The sequence below is a fragment of the Alosa pseudoharengus genome, unplaced genomic scaffold (genome assembly GCF_046254945.1).
Source record: "Alosa pseudoharengus isolate Yale_2024_CS ecotype anadromous, Long Island Sound unplaced genomic scaffold, YU_APseudo_1.1 YU_APseudo_1.1_scf_4, whole genome shotgun sequence".
Taxonomy (NCBI): Eukaryota; Metazoa; Chordata; class Actinopteri; order Clupeiformes; family Clupeidae; genus Alosa; species Alosa pseudoharengus.
Window position 1 is genome coordinate 1931442 of NW_027468774.1, and position 17603 is coordinate 1949044.

The 17603-nt window shown below is 50.9% G+C and overlaps 1 protein-coding gene across 1 annotated transcript; it reads right to left on the reverse strand.

The window, feature by feature from the left end:
- Nucleotides 1-227: 227 nt before the first annotated feature.
- On the reverse strand, nucleotides 228-13401 carry LOC143102110 (uncharacterized). The gene is made up of 3 exons (XM_076265505.1): nucleotides 13048-13401; nucleotides 12846-12942; nucleotides 228-7958 (listed from the first exon to the last, which is right to left on the reverse strand). Exon 3 carries the CDS (start codon nucleotides 7821-7823, stop codon nucleotides 228-230), a length of 7596 nt encoding a protein of 2531 aa, XP_076121620.1. The 5' UTR covers nucleotides 7824-7958; nucleotides 12846-12942; nucleotides 13048-13401.
- Nucleotides 13402-17603: the final 4202 nt, after the last annotated feature.

Below are 17603 nucleotides of genomic sequence, written 5' to 3' on the forward strand. Positions count from 1 at the left end.
ACCAATGCTATTGCTATTGCTTGACTAAAACCATTACAAAGAGTGCATATCAAAATCAACTGACAACACCAATCCCTGAATTCAAATGCTTTCAATCTCAAACAGGACAGACACACACAGTTCATATGCTGCAATCATTCTACCACTTCCTCTTCTCTCTCTCTCTCTTCCTCTCTCTCTCTCTCTCTCTCTCTCTCTCTCTCTCTCTCTCTCTCTTCCTCTCTCTCTCATCTCACGCTGTCCAGCTCCTCCTCTGGCGTGTGATCCTTGGGCATGTACACTGGCTCTATGTAAGCATGCTCATGTCTGTTGTGCGTGTGCAGAGAGTCCTCCAGCCACCGTGGGGCGCTGTTGTTCTCGTCCTCCATGTCTCCTGGGAGAGCCCGGGGTGCCGAGGGCTTCTGCTGCTGCTGCGGGGGCAGAGCAGAGGCGGGCACGGGCACGAAGCCGTGGTACAGCACCAGCGACGGGTTCAGCATCTCCACAGAGGGGCCGGCGCCCTCTGCAGACTGCACGGGGAGCTGCACGTAGCTGCGCGTCTCGGGGTCGAAGAAGGTCTTGGTGGTGACCTGCACGGGCATGTCCACCACAAAGTACTGGCCCGAGTCGGGGTCCTGCAGCAGTTTCCGCTGGGTCATGGGGTAGTACTGGCCCGAGTCGGGGTCCTGCAGCAGTTTCCGCTGGGTCATGGGGTAGGACTGGGGCATCAGGTTCGAGGACGAGGGGGGGTACGCCTGCTCAGAGCTGTTTTGGCGCATTGTTGAGGGGGGGTACGTGCGTTCAGAGCTGTTTTGGCGCATTGTTGAGGGGGGGTACGTGCGTTCAGAGCTGTTTTGGCGTGGCAGGAAGCCGTTTAGCGAGGGCCGTCGGGAGGGGCTGGCGTGGGGTCTGTCCCAACGCTGTGGCGGTCCCTCGGACTGCACCGACACGTCTCTCTCCAGACTCCGACTCCTGCGGTCGCCACGGTTACTGCTGCCGTTGGGACTCTCCCTCACGTACACCTGCTGATGATGCTCAGGAGCGCGCTCAGACGAGTCCCTCCCGTTGCCACTGCTCCTCAGGTCTCTATGGTTACCAATGTGCCGGTCTGTGCTTTGGCTCATGTGTTTGAGGCGTGCATGTTTGGCGCTGCTCCTGCCTTCACGGTCACCATGCTGACTGGTGTGGTTCGAGTGCGCGGTGCTGTGGCGACCGCTGGGTTCTGAAGTGTGTTTCTCTGTGTTGCTGTGGCGACCGCTGGGTTCTGAAGTGTGTTTCTCTGTGTTGCTGTGGCGACTGCTGGGTTCTGAAGTGTGTTTCTCTGTGTTGCTGTGGCGACCGCTGGGTTCTGAAGTGTGTTTCTCTGTGTTGCTGTGGCGACCGCTGGGTTGTGAAGTGTGTTTCTCTGTGTTGCTGTGGCGACTGCTGGGTTCTGAAGTGTGTTTCTCTGTGTTGCTGTGGCGACCGCTGGGTTCTGAAGTGTGTTTCTCTGTGTTGCTGTGGCGACCGCTGGGTTGTGAAGTGTGTTTCTCTGTGGTGCTGTGGCGACCGCTGGGTTCTGAAGTGTGTTTCTCTGTGTTGCCGTGGCGACCGCTGGGTTGTGAAGTGTGTTTCTCTGTGTTGCTGTGGCGACTGCTGGGTTGTGAAGTGTGTTTCTCTGTGTTGCCGTGGCGACCGCTGGGTTGTGAAGTGTGTTTCTCTGTGCTGCTGTGGTTCGGCTCTGACTCCCTTCTCTCTCTGGGCCGGTTCCTCTGTTCTGTCTCTGGATGTTCTTTGCTCCGGTTCTTCTGCTTGAGTTCCAGCCTCTCTCCGCCTGGGTTTTTCCCCTCTGGGTCTGTGTTCCCTCCCCTGCGGTTCTTCTGGTCGGGTTCAGCTCTCTCCCCGCCATGCTTGCGGTTCTTCTGGTCGGGTTCTGATCTCTCCCCGCCATGCTTGCGGTCCACTCTGTTGCTCTTCCCCTCGGCCTTCTGGATGCGGCGCGTGGTCAGCTTCATGGCTCGCCGAAGCGCCTTCTCTGTTTTGGGCAGAACGGCCGGCGGGGGCTTCTTGCCCTCGGTGCCACTACAGACAGAACCAGAGTGCTCGCTGGGGGCTTTAGAACCCTCGGTATCGTCAGCCTGAGCCGCACTTAGCACCCCCTCCTCACCCCAGGTGTCCCCTGCGCTGGTGTAGCTCTTCTGGCCCTCTGATTGGTCCCCTGCACTAGTGTAGCTCTTCAGGCCCTCTGATTGGGCACTTGAGATCTCGCTGGACACAGAGCTCCGACCCCCCTCTTCCTCCGGCACCGTCAGCATCTGCCCTCGAGGCTGCTGGGAAGGCGAGGCGGCCGGAGCGGTAGAGGCAGCGCCCCCTGCAGGTGTGGAGTCCTCAGGCAGCGGAGAGCTGGCCACCTCCACCAGGATGGGAATTCCCTGCGGAGCTCTGGGGGCTTCCGACTCCTCCTCGCCCCTCTCGGAACCCCTCTCGGAACCCCGCTCGGAACCCCGATCCTCGCCCCGTTCCGACCCACTCAGGCTCTCCTGAGGGGACCAGGGCTGTGCCATCACATCCTGTAGAGCCCTGTGCAGGATGGGCCGCACTGTCTTGGTGACGGGGGAGGTGGCGAACGTGTTGTCCTTGACCTTGAACTGCACGGGCTTGCCAGGGGTCGGGGAGGAGGCGTTGGACTGGCTGGGGGTCAGGTCCTTGGGGGTGAGGGTCTGGGCCTGCTCGATCAGGCTGCGGACCCAGCCGCCCTTGTCCACGTCGCTGAGGGGAGACATCAGGCGCTCGGAGGCATCTGATTCACTTCCTGGGTTGCTGAAGGCGCGGGAATCCCCGTCTGTCTTCCCAGAGTTCTCCTTGGGTCTGTGGGCCGAGCCGTCGCCGTGTAGGGAGGGGGACGTCCCCAGGGTCTGCAGTGGGCTGAACGTGGGGGATCTGAGCTTCAGGATGTCGTGAATCGTGACGCTGTCCACTGCAGGAGCGTCTGTGTCGTGGGACGCTGGGGGCGCTGGTTCAGGCTTGCTGCTGTCATGGGACTCTGGGGGCGCTGGTTTAGGCTTGCTGCTGACCTCACCAGCGGGGGCCTTCTCTTCACCTGACAGCCCCAACAGACTTAAGAAGTCTCTTGCGTAGCTCCTGCTCTGCTTCGCTCTCTGACCATTCTGAGCTGAGCTGTCTCTATCATTCTGAGCTGAGCTGTCTCTATCATTCTGAGCTGAGCTGTCTCTATCATTCTGCTTTCCCTCCTTCTGATCAGTATCTGTGTTTCTCTCTCTCACTTCCTCCTTCATGTTCCCCTCCTCTCTCCTCTGTGCTGCCTCACTCTTTGCTGCATTCATCGTTGTAGGATCAGGAGATCCTTTCACCTTAGCGGTGTAGGTCTGGGCTGAGTGCTTTGAGTTGGGTTCTGCAGTCCCTGAGAAGCTTTCTGATTTGAGCTGGTTATCTGTGTGTTTTTCAGCTCTCTGGGACTCTGTGTGGGTGGCTGTTTTTGTCCTGGTGCTGGACTCCTGGTTGCTAACTGCTAACTGTTTGTTATCATTGCTAATTGCTAACTGTTTATTATTTGTGTTAGTAGCTAACTGTTTGCTATCTGTGTTAGCAGATAACTGCTTGTTATCTGTACTAGTTGCTAACGGTTTGTTATCTGTGCTATTTGCTAACTGTTTGTTATCAGTGCTATCTGTTAATTGTTTTTTATCTGTGCTAGTTGCTAACTGGGCTTCCTTGTTTTGTGTATCTGCCCTCTGCTCTCTCTCCCTGCCGACGTGCACTCGATCCCTTCCTTCAGCCTTGGTGATGGACTCCTCCTCTGCATACCTCTCAGCATCTGCTTTATCCTCATCTCTCATGCCAGGCTTGCCTTTCCTAGGAGGAACAGCAGGGGGCGCTCTCGATCTCTGTGCCCTGTGTTCCCTACTAGTCCTCTCCCTTTTGCCATCTCTCTCTGAGCCGTCCTGCCTCTTCACCCTCTCTGAGCCCTGTCCTGTCCAATCGGGGTTTGACAACCCCTGTCCTGTCCAATCAGTGTTTGTGTTATCTGTGCTGGACCCGCCCCCTCTCCCCTGTCCTCTCTCACCTGCCTCTCCCTCTCTGTTCTGATTGGTCTGCTGGACGGAGCGCTGATGAGCAGCCTCCGCTAATCTCCCTTGACCAGCTGGGACCTGTGCGGTGTCGCCCTGCTGTACGGAGCGCAGAGTCTGGCCTCCACTCTTGACCACGGGATCATCAGTGTTCTGGCTTCTGGTTCTCAGAGCTCTGTTGGTTTCTCTGTGTCTCTGCTCGGCTGGCACGGTTCTGCTCTCCTGAACATGCCCTCTGCCTCCACGCTGCTTGTGTTCCGGTGCTAGTGTGTTCCGGTGTTCTGGTGCTGGTGTGTTCCGGTGTTCTGGTGCTAGTGTGTTCCGGTGTGGTGCTAGTGTGTTCCGGTGTTCCGGTGCTAGTGTGTTCTGGTGTTCCGGTGCTAGTGTGTTCTGGTGTTCCGGTGCTGGTGTGTTCCGGTGTTCCGGTGCTGGTGTATTCCGGTGTTCTGGTGCTAGTGTGTTCCGGTGTGGTGCTAGTGTGTTCCGGTGTTCCGGTGCTAGTGTTTTCTGGTGTTCCGGTGCTAGTGTGTTCTGGTGTTCCGGTGCTGGTGTGTTCCGGTGTTCCGGTGCTGGTGTGTTCCGGTGTTCCGGTGCCGGCCTCTGCGCGTGCTGCTCGGTAGATGACCCCTGACCTTTCCGTTTCCTCTCCTCCCTCTCGGCAATGACCTCCTCCAGTGCCATGGTTGCCAGGTCGTACTTGTGGACCGCAGCGCTCTCCACAGCGCTGTCCTTCTTGGTGTGTGTGCTCAGCGGCTCGATCTGCATCTGGTCCAGCTGGGCGAACAGGTCTCGCTTGGCTTGGGTATTTCCCCTGAGGGACAGGACGCCCTTTCGGGCGCGTCTCTCAGGCGCTGGCAAAACGATGTCATGTTGCTCGAGACCCTCCTGCTCCTCACTGGTTCCAGCTGGTGTATTTTTAGCGCTGTAGCTCTCTGGTATGTCCATCCGGGGCAGCTGCTCGCGTGGAGTGCGCCCCGCAAGGTGCTGTCCTCCGTGCTGGTGGCCTGCTGCGTCCTTCATGCTCTCGGCCTCCTGGTGCCCCTGTCGAGCCTGAAGCTCCACTTTCATCTGCTTCAGCAGAGCCACCTCCTGCAGCTCATCCCAGTCCCCGCACTCCTCCTCCTCCTCCTCCTCCAGGAAGGCGTACCGCTGGCTCTTGATGTAGTTGTTCTGCCGCGCGGAGAAGGCGTGTTTAGCCTCGCTGCTGGCGTCTGTCTCTCTCGTGCTGGTCAGCCCTGACGCTGCAGCTGCTGCCGAATCCTGCTCCCTCTTTGCTGGGTGTTTCACACGCACTGGAACGGCAGGAGGCTGTTTGGGCATAGCTGATGGTTTCGCTGGCACATCTGGAGGTGTTGGCTGTTTGGGCATAGCTGATGGTTTCGCTGGCACATCTGGAGCTCTTTCCTTTAATGTCTCTCTGTCTCCTCCTCTGTGTGCAGCAGCGTCTCTGTCAGGGAGGCCAAGGGGACTCACAGGTGACCAGTTGTTGCTTCTCTTCGCTGGGTCCTTATTCACACTTGCTTGCGTCTCTGCCGTTCTGCTGTTCTGACCTTGCAGCTCTTTCACTCTCTCCTTGACAGATTTCTTGGGGGGCTCTCTCTCTTTCCTGATTGGCAGATTGCTCTGTCCTGCATCGCAGGCCCTGCCCTCCTGTGTCTTCATGGTAATCTTGGTGGCGTGTTGCGTGGAGTGGATGTCGTCTGCCTCAGCGCAGGCCCTCCTGTAGAGGTTCAGACTCGGGTATCCAGGGATTCTGCTCTGAGCCCCCGAGTGCGGGGAGCCTCCCTGAGCGCTGCCGTCGGGGACGGACAGCTGGTCTCTCCCCCAAGCGCCCTCTCCCGCCAGCTCTCCCCTGCCCCGCGTCGCACCCTCGGACCAGCTTTCCGCCCGCTGGTTCCCTGGCAAAGCCAGAGCACTGGTGGACTCCAGCACCGGGCTCATCACTGAGGCCGTGCCGTCTGTCACCACGAGCACTGGTGTGCCCGTCTCCGCGTCCGAGAGGTCCTTCCACAGCTTGCTGGGGTCGACGGGGTCGGTGGGCCTGAACCGGGGTGGGCTGTACCGGGCCTTGACCCTCTTCCTGTTGTCCTTGAGGTTGAAGAGCAGGCTGGAGGCGATGGACCTGTAGCTCTCCCGCGCCTTCGTGTCGGGCGAGGGCTTGCGGTCGGCCGCGGTTGCCGCGGGGATGTCGAGGGTGGCGGGCGAGAAGAGGGCGGGCAGCACGGCGGGGTCCAGGCTCTCCGTATCCTGGCGACAGGGGAGGATGGGCGTGAGAAGGTGCGTGATGTTGAACGGCGTGGAGCTGGCCGAGCTCAGCTCCTCCATACGCCTCACTTCCTGTTTCCTGGACGGCTCGTTGCTCGTGGGCGGCCTGCTCTCCACAGCAGGAGAGCTCTTCTCCACCGGGCCAGGCGGAGCTGCGCTATGCGCCCTACCCCTGTTCCGCCGCCAGGGGGCGATACACTCCACGCTGTCTGTTGAGCGCCTCTGCTCCAGGACCGAGGGAGTCTGCGCCTCTCCAGGCCTGGACAGCTGCTCAGCGCTGCCCCCTAGTGGCCTCAGGCCGTCCACCCCCTGCAGTCTCTCTGCTCCCTTTGACCCCTCCGCCCTCTGAGTGCTGTCCGCACCCTTGGCAGTCTCCGCTCTTTGTGGACTTTCAGTTCTGTTCTGCACCGCGTCAGTTCTGTTCTGCACCGCGTCAGTTCTGTTCTGCACCGTGTCAGTTCTCTGTGCAGTGTTTGATTTTTGTGCATTTTCTATTTTCTGTCCTCGCTCTGCGTTTTGCACAACGCTTTGCACATGCTCAGTCCCCTGTCTCTGGGTGCGTTGTGAACTCTGTGCTGTTTCTGTTTTCTGTGACAGTGTGTGTTTCTCCGTCCCCTGCTCTGCCTCTAGGGCCCGTCCAGCTCCTGACCTGTGTGTGGGCTCCTGTGTGTGTGCTGGTGGGTCGCGTGTGTGTGCTGCTGTAAGCTGTCTGTAAAAGCTGGAGTCGCACCAGCGGGGGAAGCTCTCGGAGGGCAGCAGGTCGGAGATGTGCTCCTGACCGAACGGAAACTGGTTGAGGTCCTTCCAGGCCTGAAACGGGCTGAACTCGCTGTGCAGGAAGAAGTTCCGCGAGTTCAGCTTCTTCAGCTTGCTGGACCTGCTGGTTCTGGACTTGGAGGACTTCCCAGACGGGGCGCAGCTGCCGTCTCTCCCCGCCATCTTTGTGTCGGAGGGTTCGCCGTGCTTCCTGGGGTCGGCGAACTCCGCCAGCTCCCTCTGGATGCTGATCAGCGCTGACTTATCCCAGGACTCACTGCCATTCCCACCCAGCATTCCGTTGGGCATTTTGGTGGCGTCGCCGTTCTTCCCGGTGGTGAAGGCGGACAGGAGAGACGACACGTTGTTGTGTTGCCAGGCAGCGGTGGTGGTGGTGTTATTGTGTTGCCAGGCAGCGGTGGTGGTGGTGTTATTGTGTTGCCAGGCAGCGGTGGTGGTGGCGCCGTTCAAGCCGCCGTGCTTCTTGCCAGCGACGCCTGGGCTGTTTTCCGGAACCTTCCAAGCGCTTTCGTCGGTCAGCGGCTTCAGCAGGCAGCCGCCAGTCAGCGGGGAGAGTCCGGCGAACTCGTCGCTGTAGACGGCCTCGTCGCCGATGCAGAGCGAGCGGAAGGCACGGTCGGTCAGCGTGCTGACCTCACGGTCCGCCTCGTCCATCAGGCTCTCGCAGGAGCTGCTCAGACGCCGATGGTGGCGTGTGACGCGCAGACACACACTCCGCTTGTCCAGGAGGCTCATGGTGACGTCCTGTCTCGTCACACACACACACACACACACACGTAGTCCGTTGGAGAGGGAGGGGATGGAGAAGGTGTGTGTGTACTCTCTGGTCAGGCTGGTGAGGGCTCAGCACACCATTACGTCACCACTTCCCTAAAAGACAGAAAGAAACACACACGTCAGGAACTAAAACACACACACACACACACTCACACGCACACACACACACACTCACACGCACACTCACACACACGTCAGGAACTAAAACACACACACACTCACACACACACTCACACACACGACAAAACCTAAGCTTGGCCTTGTTTAAGAGCTTCTTTAAACAGTATTATGGGACAATGTTCTATTCTGGGGATACATATTTTCAACCCAAACTTAAGATTGCCGCCCTACATATCAACACTAAAGTTGATGTTTTAATATCTGTTTTGAACATTGATGAAGTTCTTTCTTGACTAGTCTGATGTGTGTGTGCAGTGTGTTGGTGTGTATGAGTGTGTGTGGGTGTGCTGGTGTAGCTCAGACTAGTCCGTCAGTGGGTCATGTCTGGGGAGAGCGTGTCTGAGCAGGCATGTGTGTGTGTGTGCAGTGTGTGAGTGTGTGTCAGAGCAGGCATGTGTGTGTGTGTGCAGTGTGTGAGTGTGTCTGAGCAGGCATGTGTGTGTGTGGGTGGGATTGTGTGCAGTGTGTGGGCAGTGTGTGTGTGTGTGTGTGCAGTGTGTGTGTGTGTGGGGGGGGGGGGGCAGTGTGTGAGTGTGTGTGTGTGGGCAGTGTGTGAGTGTGTGTGTGTGTGTGTGGGCAGTGTGTGTGTGTGTGTGTGTGGGCAGTGTGTGGGTGTGTGTGCAGTGTGTGTGTGTGTGTGCAGTGTGTGAGTGTGTGTGTGTGTGCAGCAGATGTACAGTACTGTCGCTTCACTCTGCACCGCCGTGCCAAACACACACTATATTTAGGAGCCCGGCTCGGATGCCTCCACTCCCTGCCACATGGCCAGTGTATACACACACACACACACACACACACACAGCAGCAGCACCATCAGCCTACATATGGACAGCTCCACTTTAAACTCCAGACCGTAGATCACACAGAGATTTATGGCATTCTCTGCCATTATACTAAAGGAGCATGCTTATATAAGGTGATGAATGTGTGAGCTGTTATTTGTCTGTGACCACACCCTGTCGTAACCCTCTCTTATAGCACTGATGCACACTGCTGCACACTGCCTGATATACTGCCAGAAGTACTATTATTAGTATTGTAGCAGACAGTTCAAGTTCATTTACCTGAACATAGCCAGCAGTTAGCCTTCCCATTCACCTGACCATACAGTTAGCCTTCCCATTCACCTGATCATAGTTAGCTACAGTTAGCCTACCCATTCACCTGAACATAGCCAGCAGTTAGCCTTCCCATTCACCTGATCATAGTTAGCTACAGTTAGCCTACCCATTCACCTGAACATAGCCAGCAGTTAGTCTTCCCATTCACCTGACCACAGCCAGCAGTTAGCCTCCCCATTCACCTGACTATACAGTTAGCCTTCCCATTCACCTGATCATAGCCAGCAGTTAGCCTTCCCATTCACCTGAGCATAGTTAGCTACAGGTAGCCTCCCCATTTACCTGAACATAGTTAGCTACAGTTAGCCTCCCCATTCACCTGAACATAGTCAGGAGTTAGCCTCCCCATTCACCTGAACATAGCCAGCAGTTAGCCTTCCCATTCACCTGAGCATAGTTAGCTACAGGTAGCCTCCCCATTCACCTGAACATAGTTAGCTACAGTTAGCCTCCCCATTCACCTGAACATAGCCAGGAGTTAGCCTCTCCATTCACCTGAACATAGCCAGCAGTTAGCCTTCCCATTCACCTGAGCATAGTTAGCTACAGGTAGCCTCCCCATTCACCTGAACATATTTAGCTACAGTTAGCCTCCCCATTCACCTGAGCATAGCCAGGAGTTAGCCTCCCCATACACCTGAACATAGCCAGCAGTTAGCCTTCCCATTCACCTGAACATAGTTAGCTTAGTTAGCTACAGGTAGCCTCCCCATTCACCTGAACATAGTTAGCTACAGTTAGCCTCCCCATTCACCTGAACATAGCCAGGAGTTAGCCTCCCCATTCACCTGAACATACAGTTAGCCTCCCCATTCACCTGACCAGATCAGATATCAGATAATCAGATATTGTCCAGTGTCGCTAATATAATGAGGTATTGGCTAATATGACTAATATGATATATTAGCTAATAAAGATATAATGGCTGATGGCTATGGTTATGGTATTTAGCAGACACTTTTGTCCAAAGCGACATACAAATAACAAAAATACAATAGTTAAATTTAACAGTAACAATTAAAAAAGAAAATAAATAAATACTATAATATTAATATTAAAGAGATAAAGGCGGTTCAGGTTACCCATAGGCACAGTAAACTAGGTTTACAGTCTAGGAGGCAGGACATCCTTCACACTTTGTAGACCACCACATGACATACAACACACAAACCATTAAACATATAAAACATATAAAACAGAGCGTAGGACATGGGTAAAAACATGTAACATAAAAACATATAAACAGACAGTAGATGCTAGTAGTGCATGACCAAGGTGAGTACGTTATGTGCAAGTAATTCTACAGTTTGTTCAACAGAGTGATTGCCACTGGGACAAAACTGTTTTTAAATCTTGTAGTACTACATCTAGGGACTATTAGCCTCCGTCCTGAAAGGAGATACTGAAATTACCTATTCAAAGGGTGTAGGCTATCTTACAAAAGAGTGGATCCACCGCGCTTCTGCAGCATTACATCTGGTGCATCAGACGAAGAGCGGACCCTGAGGAAGATGCATGAAGCATCGAAACGTTAGTCCCTTTTGTGCACCTTAATTAAAGTTTATAGCTATTACTACATCTGTGCTGCTCCGAATTTTTACTTCTGGTGTAGGCTATCTTCTAAGATGGCCATAGCTGTCCGCTGTAGTTGTTTAGCATACAATACAATACAATTAATGTTATTACAGTTTTTTCTGAATGCTTAAACACATTTTTTGTAACTATGGCTTTTTTTGCAAAACTCTACACACAAATGGCAAAACCACTCACTGAGTTCGCAAAACTAAAAGCACAAACACTGCTTTGCACTCAGTTTGCAATTTTGTAACACACACTTTGCACAACTGTAGGCACTACAGGCATTATTTACATTATTTTGCCAACTCTCTGGCACACTTAGACATAGTCTACCTTGTGCACAGAGAAAGCAAAAGCCAGATGTGTTTTTTATTCATACCATCAGTGTGTTGTTGGCACATTGTGTGCTTACTATTGTGATGGCTTGTGTTTACTGTTAGATACGAAAACACAATTTTTACGAAGGTGTGAAGAGTTAAGCAAGGTGTGTTAGCTTTTGCAAGAGAACTACAATGTTTTGCTGATTGGGTGAGAGGTTTTGCCATTTGTGTGTAGAGTTTTGCAAAAAAAAGCCATAGTTACAAAAAATGTGCTTAAGCAATCAGAAAAAACTGTAATATAAAGAGATAATGACTAATGTTGTTAACATAAAGAGATAATGACTAATGTTAATATAAAGATATGAAGACTAATGTTGTTAATAAAAAGAGAAAATGACTAATGCTGTTACTTTAAAGAGATAATGACTAATGTTGTTAATATAAAGAGAAAACGACTAATGCTGTTAATTTAAAGAGATTATGACTAGAGATAATGACTAATGTTAATATAAAGAGAAAATGACTAATGTTGTTATTATAAAGAGATAATGACTAATAATGCTTATTATAAAGTTATAAGTGATGTTGTTAATATAAAGAGATAATGACTAATAATGCTTATTATAAAGTGATGTTGTTATTATAAAGAGATGATGACTAATAATGCTTATTATAAAGTTCTAAGTGATGTTGTTAATATAAAGAGATAATGACTAATAATGCTTATTATAAAGTTCTAAGTGATGTTGTTAATATAAAGAGATAATGACTAATAATGCTTATTATAAAGTTCTAAGTGATGTTGTTAATATAAAGAGATGACCTGTCTGTGCAGCTCTGCGGAGGGACCTAAACTCAGAGGACACTGCAGAGCTGATCTGCCTGTGAATCATGTCGTGTGTGTGTGTGTGTGTGTGAATCATGTCGTCGTTTACAGCCTGACCGCATGTGGGCAAGCTCCGGAAATAACTCAATGGGCCTTATTTATCCCCTGACCCCAGACTATAAGCAGCGCACACACACACACACCGACACACACACTCAGAGCAGAACTAGGCCACTCCTTAAAAGTCCAACCATGCAGCTCATGGCCTGAGTGGAGAAAGAAAACAGCGTTGGGTTTTAATCCAAGAGTTTAGAAGTAAGACCCTCGGGAATCCTCAACTACATTTCTCTGAAAAACGTTCTTGCAAACTCTGTCTTTATTATGGACACGACTGCTGTTTACGTCAGGCAGATCTGTGAAGGCCAGTTTGAGAAGGTTAGGTTTTAGCTGGGGCACAATGAATGTGACTTTTAAAGGATTATAATTTGATCTGAGATGGCAGCAACAGTGATATCCTCCCATCTGGTAAGACATTCAACTCATCAGGTCTTACAGTAACTTCCAACCTCAAGGAATAGAACCAAACATAGAAGTGCCATATTAACTATTTAAATGCCCAACATCCTGACGCAGTGAAACACTAAACTGACTATGTACTTAAACTTGACAGAAGTTCACATAATTAATAAACAAATATATAGGCAACACCACACCCAAGGGAAAGTGAGAGGAAATGTCCATAATCCAGCAGCCAAAAGCACCACTGGTCAGACGGGGGTTGAGGTAGTGGGTTTAGTGTTGTTGAGATTTGAGTTCATCAGCATCAGATGACACAAACGCAGACCCAAAGAGCAGGAGGTTTTCAGACTCCACTAAAAGATCTGTGAGAGGCCACACAGAGGTGACTCATCTACAGTGCCGCATTCACAACCCAAAACCAACAGGAGATTCCCACCTTTTTATTCTGCTGCAGAGTTCCATTTTGGAATGGGAGCGCTGAAGGGTATTCCGAGTTAGTATCCCAGGGTTACCAGGAGCAAGGCTCTTCTCATCTGAAGTACATAACCACAGGAGAGGTATGAGTACAGGCAGAGAAAGAGAGAGAGAGAGGGATAGAGAGAACGGGACAGAAGGAGAGAGGCAGAGACAGAGCCTACCGGTTGGCCAGTTTGAGAGATAGATGGGCCTGAGGCATCTGCTGTGCGTGGAGCTGGAACAGGCTAGCAAGGTTAGCGAGCGCACTCACACAGCGCTGTGGAAACTGACACGCTGCTGTGCTATTTCTGTGTGAGGAGTCACAACAGTCCGAGAGCAGAGGCAAGTCCAGCGCCGCACGCCACTCAGGTCCACTCCTCCCTTATCGCCGGCCGGCTAACTACAACGCCCCACAGCAGGCCTCCAGCGATCAGCACTAGCGGAATGGCGGATGACCCGTGTCTCACTCGCCCACAGCTAACTAAAAACAAGGCGGTTCTAGTGCTAGCATTAGCGCTAGTTAAGAGCAGGACAGCTCAGGGCTCCAGGCAGTGCTCATACTGCTGAGGGGCTCTCCAACTCTTTGCACCCTGACTCATGTGCCCACAAACATGGGGAAAGGGGGGTGGGACAAATATAGCCCCTTGCATCACACACACACACACACACACACAAGTGCTTTAAGTGGGCTGTGAGAGGCCTTTGGGGTCTGGGCAGCACAGCTGGTCAGGGTGTTACCATTAGCATGCCCATTGTCCATACTTGTTTACTTCAGTCAAGTCAGAGAGCACCAGCAGCTGTCCCAGAGCAACAAGCCCACAGTCTCCCCAGGGGTTTCTGAATGAGTGCGTATCTCTGACAGAGTGTCTCTCACTGACTGAGACTATAGGAGTGTCATCACAACCTTTCCTTTCCTAGTAATGATGGCATTGTACAATTTGATCTGATATTAGTAATTAGTCTTTGATTTGTTTCATTTTGCAATATTTATTCTTCCATAATAACATGAAAAAACTCAATGATTTCCTGCCATTAGCTATAGTTTGAAGCTGTGACAAATTTCCAATAAATATACTCCATTTCCATGGCGATATGACGTTTAATTTCCTGTATTTCTGTCTCGGGGAAGTCTGTGTGTCCATTTCATACTGAGATCTGTCCTGCATTTTGTGTACACACACACACACAGGGCCCTATCATGACATTCTAAAGTGCATCGTCACTCGTCAAAAGTTTATTCAAATTTAGTAGGATGTCCAGTTCACATTGGGAGGGGTTTCGCTATCAAAAGTGGAGCGCATGGCGTAACAGGTGTTCCTAGGTCTTTTTAATCAGTCATATGGGTGTGTTTGGGGCGTAACATCATTTTAAACCAATGAGAATGACATCTGTCATTCCCTTTAACGGCGCAACGCGCGATATGTCAAATAAATGCATCGGTATTTTGGCATTCAACGGCGCATTTGAAGGAGGCTGCTTGCGAGACCGTATGAAATAGTCATTCTTAAACCATGCTTTACTAAAACCTAGCATAGCCTTCACGCATTTGCACTCGTCTATTATTTGAACTCATTGGCAAAGTGAAAATAACTTCACCAAGGAGTCAGTCAACGACAGGACAGTTATATGCAGTTACTTTCACTATTGACTGACAATGGGTTACCACCGAAAACATAGGCTGGAAAAAGCAACACTTACCCTAATGTTGCTCAAATGACTGAATAAAACAACATTTATCCTGCAGAGGAGTTGCTTATATCTCGTGACAGTGCGTCTTCAGCTGTGCTCCATACGTGTCTCTCGCCTCTCCCCTAATCACTTTTAACCGTCATTACCAATTTGCAAATGATGGTGAATAACTACTCATCATGAGATGTACAGTATTTCGTAATATCTTTGTTCTAATTATGTTTCCCATTGTAATCGTGCAATTTGTAATGCTTTGCATGGACGTGCGCTGGTGTGCGTTCAAGAATGATAGAAGGATGGTTCGTGGACCTGCCAATATGACTGTTGACATGCGCTCTTAAAATAGCATATGAACAACTCGCCATTGACTTCTGACCAGGTTTAGGTGGTGTATGATAGCGACTTTTAGACAACGCGCTAGGCCCCTCCCTAGGTTGTTAATTGCCACACCCCTGGGCGCAATGCTTAAAAAATAAACGTGCAAAATACCGAATTCAACTTTGCCCGGGTGAAAACCAAACTTTACGCCATGCGCTGGTGACCCAAAATACAGCCCACAGTGTGAATGTTTCCATGAGAGACTGAGTGATGGTTGGTATGTTGTCCTACAGTGCTGTTGCCTTCTACACACACACACACACACACACACACGGCAAGTCGAGGCAAGTTTTCTTTATGAGCAGTCAAAAGAACAAAGAAAAGTAAATAAGTTGTGCATTAAAACAGTTGTAAGGACATAGTCATGTAAAGATTGCTCACACTAAAGGAATGTAAAGTATGCAGGTAAAGATTGAATAAGTAGGCCTAAATGAAGAGTAGTTCCAATTAGACACAGACTCAGCTCTGGTTGGAGATCTCCAGCCAGGGAGAGGAGGCTAAACGCAGGTAAACACCGTTTACCCACCTCCTGAAATTCAGAAATAGCGTTTACCCACCTCCAAAGTGCGTTTATCCACCTCTGCATCAAAGATTGGTCACTGGCCGACTACACTACATGCACTACCGTGTCTCATGTCATGGACGGAGTTTAAAAATGGACATCCGCCAGTTTTTTAAGCGCCGTCAAGACGGCAGCCCTCCCCCTGACGCCAGCAAACGGCCTCGGCTACAAGACCACAGTGAGTGAGCTTGGTAAACAGTACTAAACGTCGTTTTTTTGAGGTTAATTTAGTTCACGGTAACGTTAGATTCATGCCACTGACTCAACAGGCCACGGCGTTGATTAGGTTACTCCTTTCAGACACGAAGTGATGATGATGATGTGGAGGCCCAACTGCAGCACCACCACTACACCTGATGATGCAGCACTACACCTGATGATGATGCAGCACTACACCTGATGATGCAGCACTACACCTGATGATGATGCAGCACTACACCTGATGATGATGCACCACTATACCTGATGATGATGCACCACTACACCTGATGATGATGCAGCACTACACCTGATGATGATGCACCACTATACCTGATGATGATGCACCACTACACCTGATGATGATGCAGCACTACACCTGATGATGATGCAGCACTACACCTGATGATGCACCACTGCACCTGATGATGATGCAGCACTACACCTGATGATGCAGCACCACTACACCTGATGATGCAGCACTACACCTGATGATGATGCACCACTACACCTGATGATGATGATGCAGCACTACACCTGATGATGATGCACTACACCTGATGATGCAGCACCACTACACCTGATGATGTACCACTACACCTGATGATGCACCACTACACCTGATGATGCATCACTACACCTGATGATGATGCACTACACCTGATGATGGTGTAGCACCACTACACCTGATGATGCAGCACCACTACACCTGATGATGCAGCACTACACCTGATGATGATGCAGCACTACACCTGATGATGCACCACTACACCTGATGATGATGCACCACTACGCCTGATGATGCAGCACCACTACACCTGATGATGATGCAGCACTACACCTGATGATGATGCACCACTACACCTGATGATGCAGCACCACTACACCTGATGATAATGCAGCACTACACCTGATGATGCTGCACTACACCTGATGATGATGCACCACTACACCTGATGATGATGCACCACTACACCTGATGATGCAGCACTACACCTGATGATGATGCACCACTACACCTGATGATGATGATGCAGCACTACACCTGATGATGATGCACTACACCTGATGATGCAGCACCACTACACCTGATGATGTACCACTACACCTGATGATGCACCACTACACCTGATGATGCAACACTACACCTGATGAAGATGCACCACTACACCTGATGATGCAGCACTACACCTGATGATGATGCACCACTACACCTGATGATGCAGCACTACACCTGATGATGCAGCAACACTACACCTGATGATGATGCACCACTACACCTGATGATGATGCAGCACTACACCTGATGATGATGCACCACTACACCTGATGATGATGCAGCACTACACCTGATGATGATGCACCACTACACCTGATGATGCAGCACTACACCTGATGATGATGCACCACTACACCTGATGATGCAGCACTACACCTGATGATGATGCACCACTACACCTGATGATGATGCACCATGACACCTGATGGTAATTTGATACCATAGATTTAATAGAGACCCAGTCAGACCAATAGTATGAAAAATCAGGAACAGAGTTTATTTACAATGATGCGCATCAAGGGAGAGACAGCATGACTTCACCTAAAGATCCATCAGCTGCTCTAACTAGACAAGGAAATAGTTAGAGTTTAAGTATCCTTCCAGGCTGACGGGAGATGGCGTTGGTCATCCCATCTCACGTGGACTACACTGAATCAGACCCTGATTAGTGGCAGCCTGGCAATCCGGAGCAGATAGCTTCTGACGCAGCCATGCAGAACAGTGAAACACTGCAAAGTCATAATATTCCTGCTTATCTCTAAATACAGTCACACACAGATATACACAGGGACAGTACAGATATCATACATTACATAGAATCATACTTTTAGTATCAAAGTGACCCACTAATG

What these genes read in the sequence shown, in the direction of transcription:
- LOC143102110 (XM_076265505.1), bottom strand. Translation starts at nt 7,823, where the DNA reads ATGAGCCTCCTGGACAAGCGGAGTGTGTGTCTGCGCGTCACACGCCAC.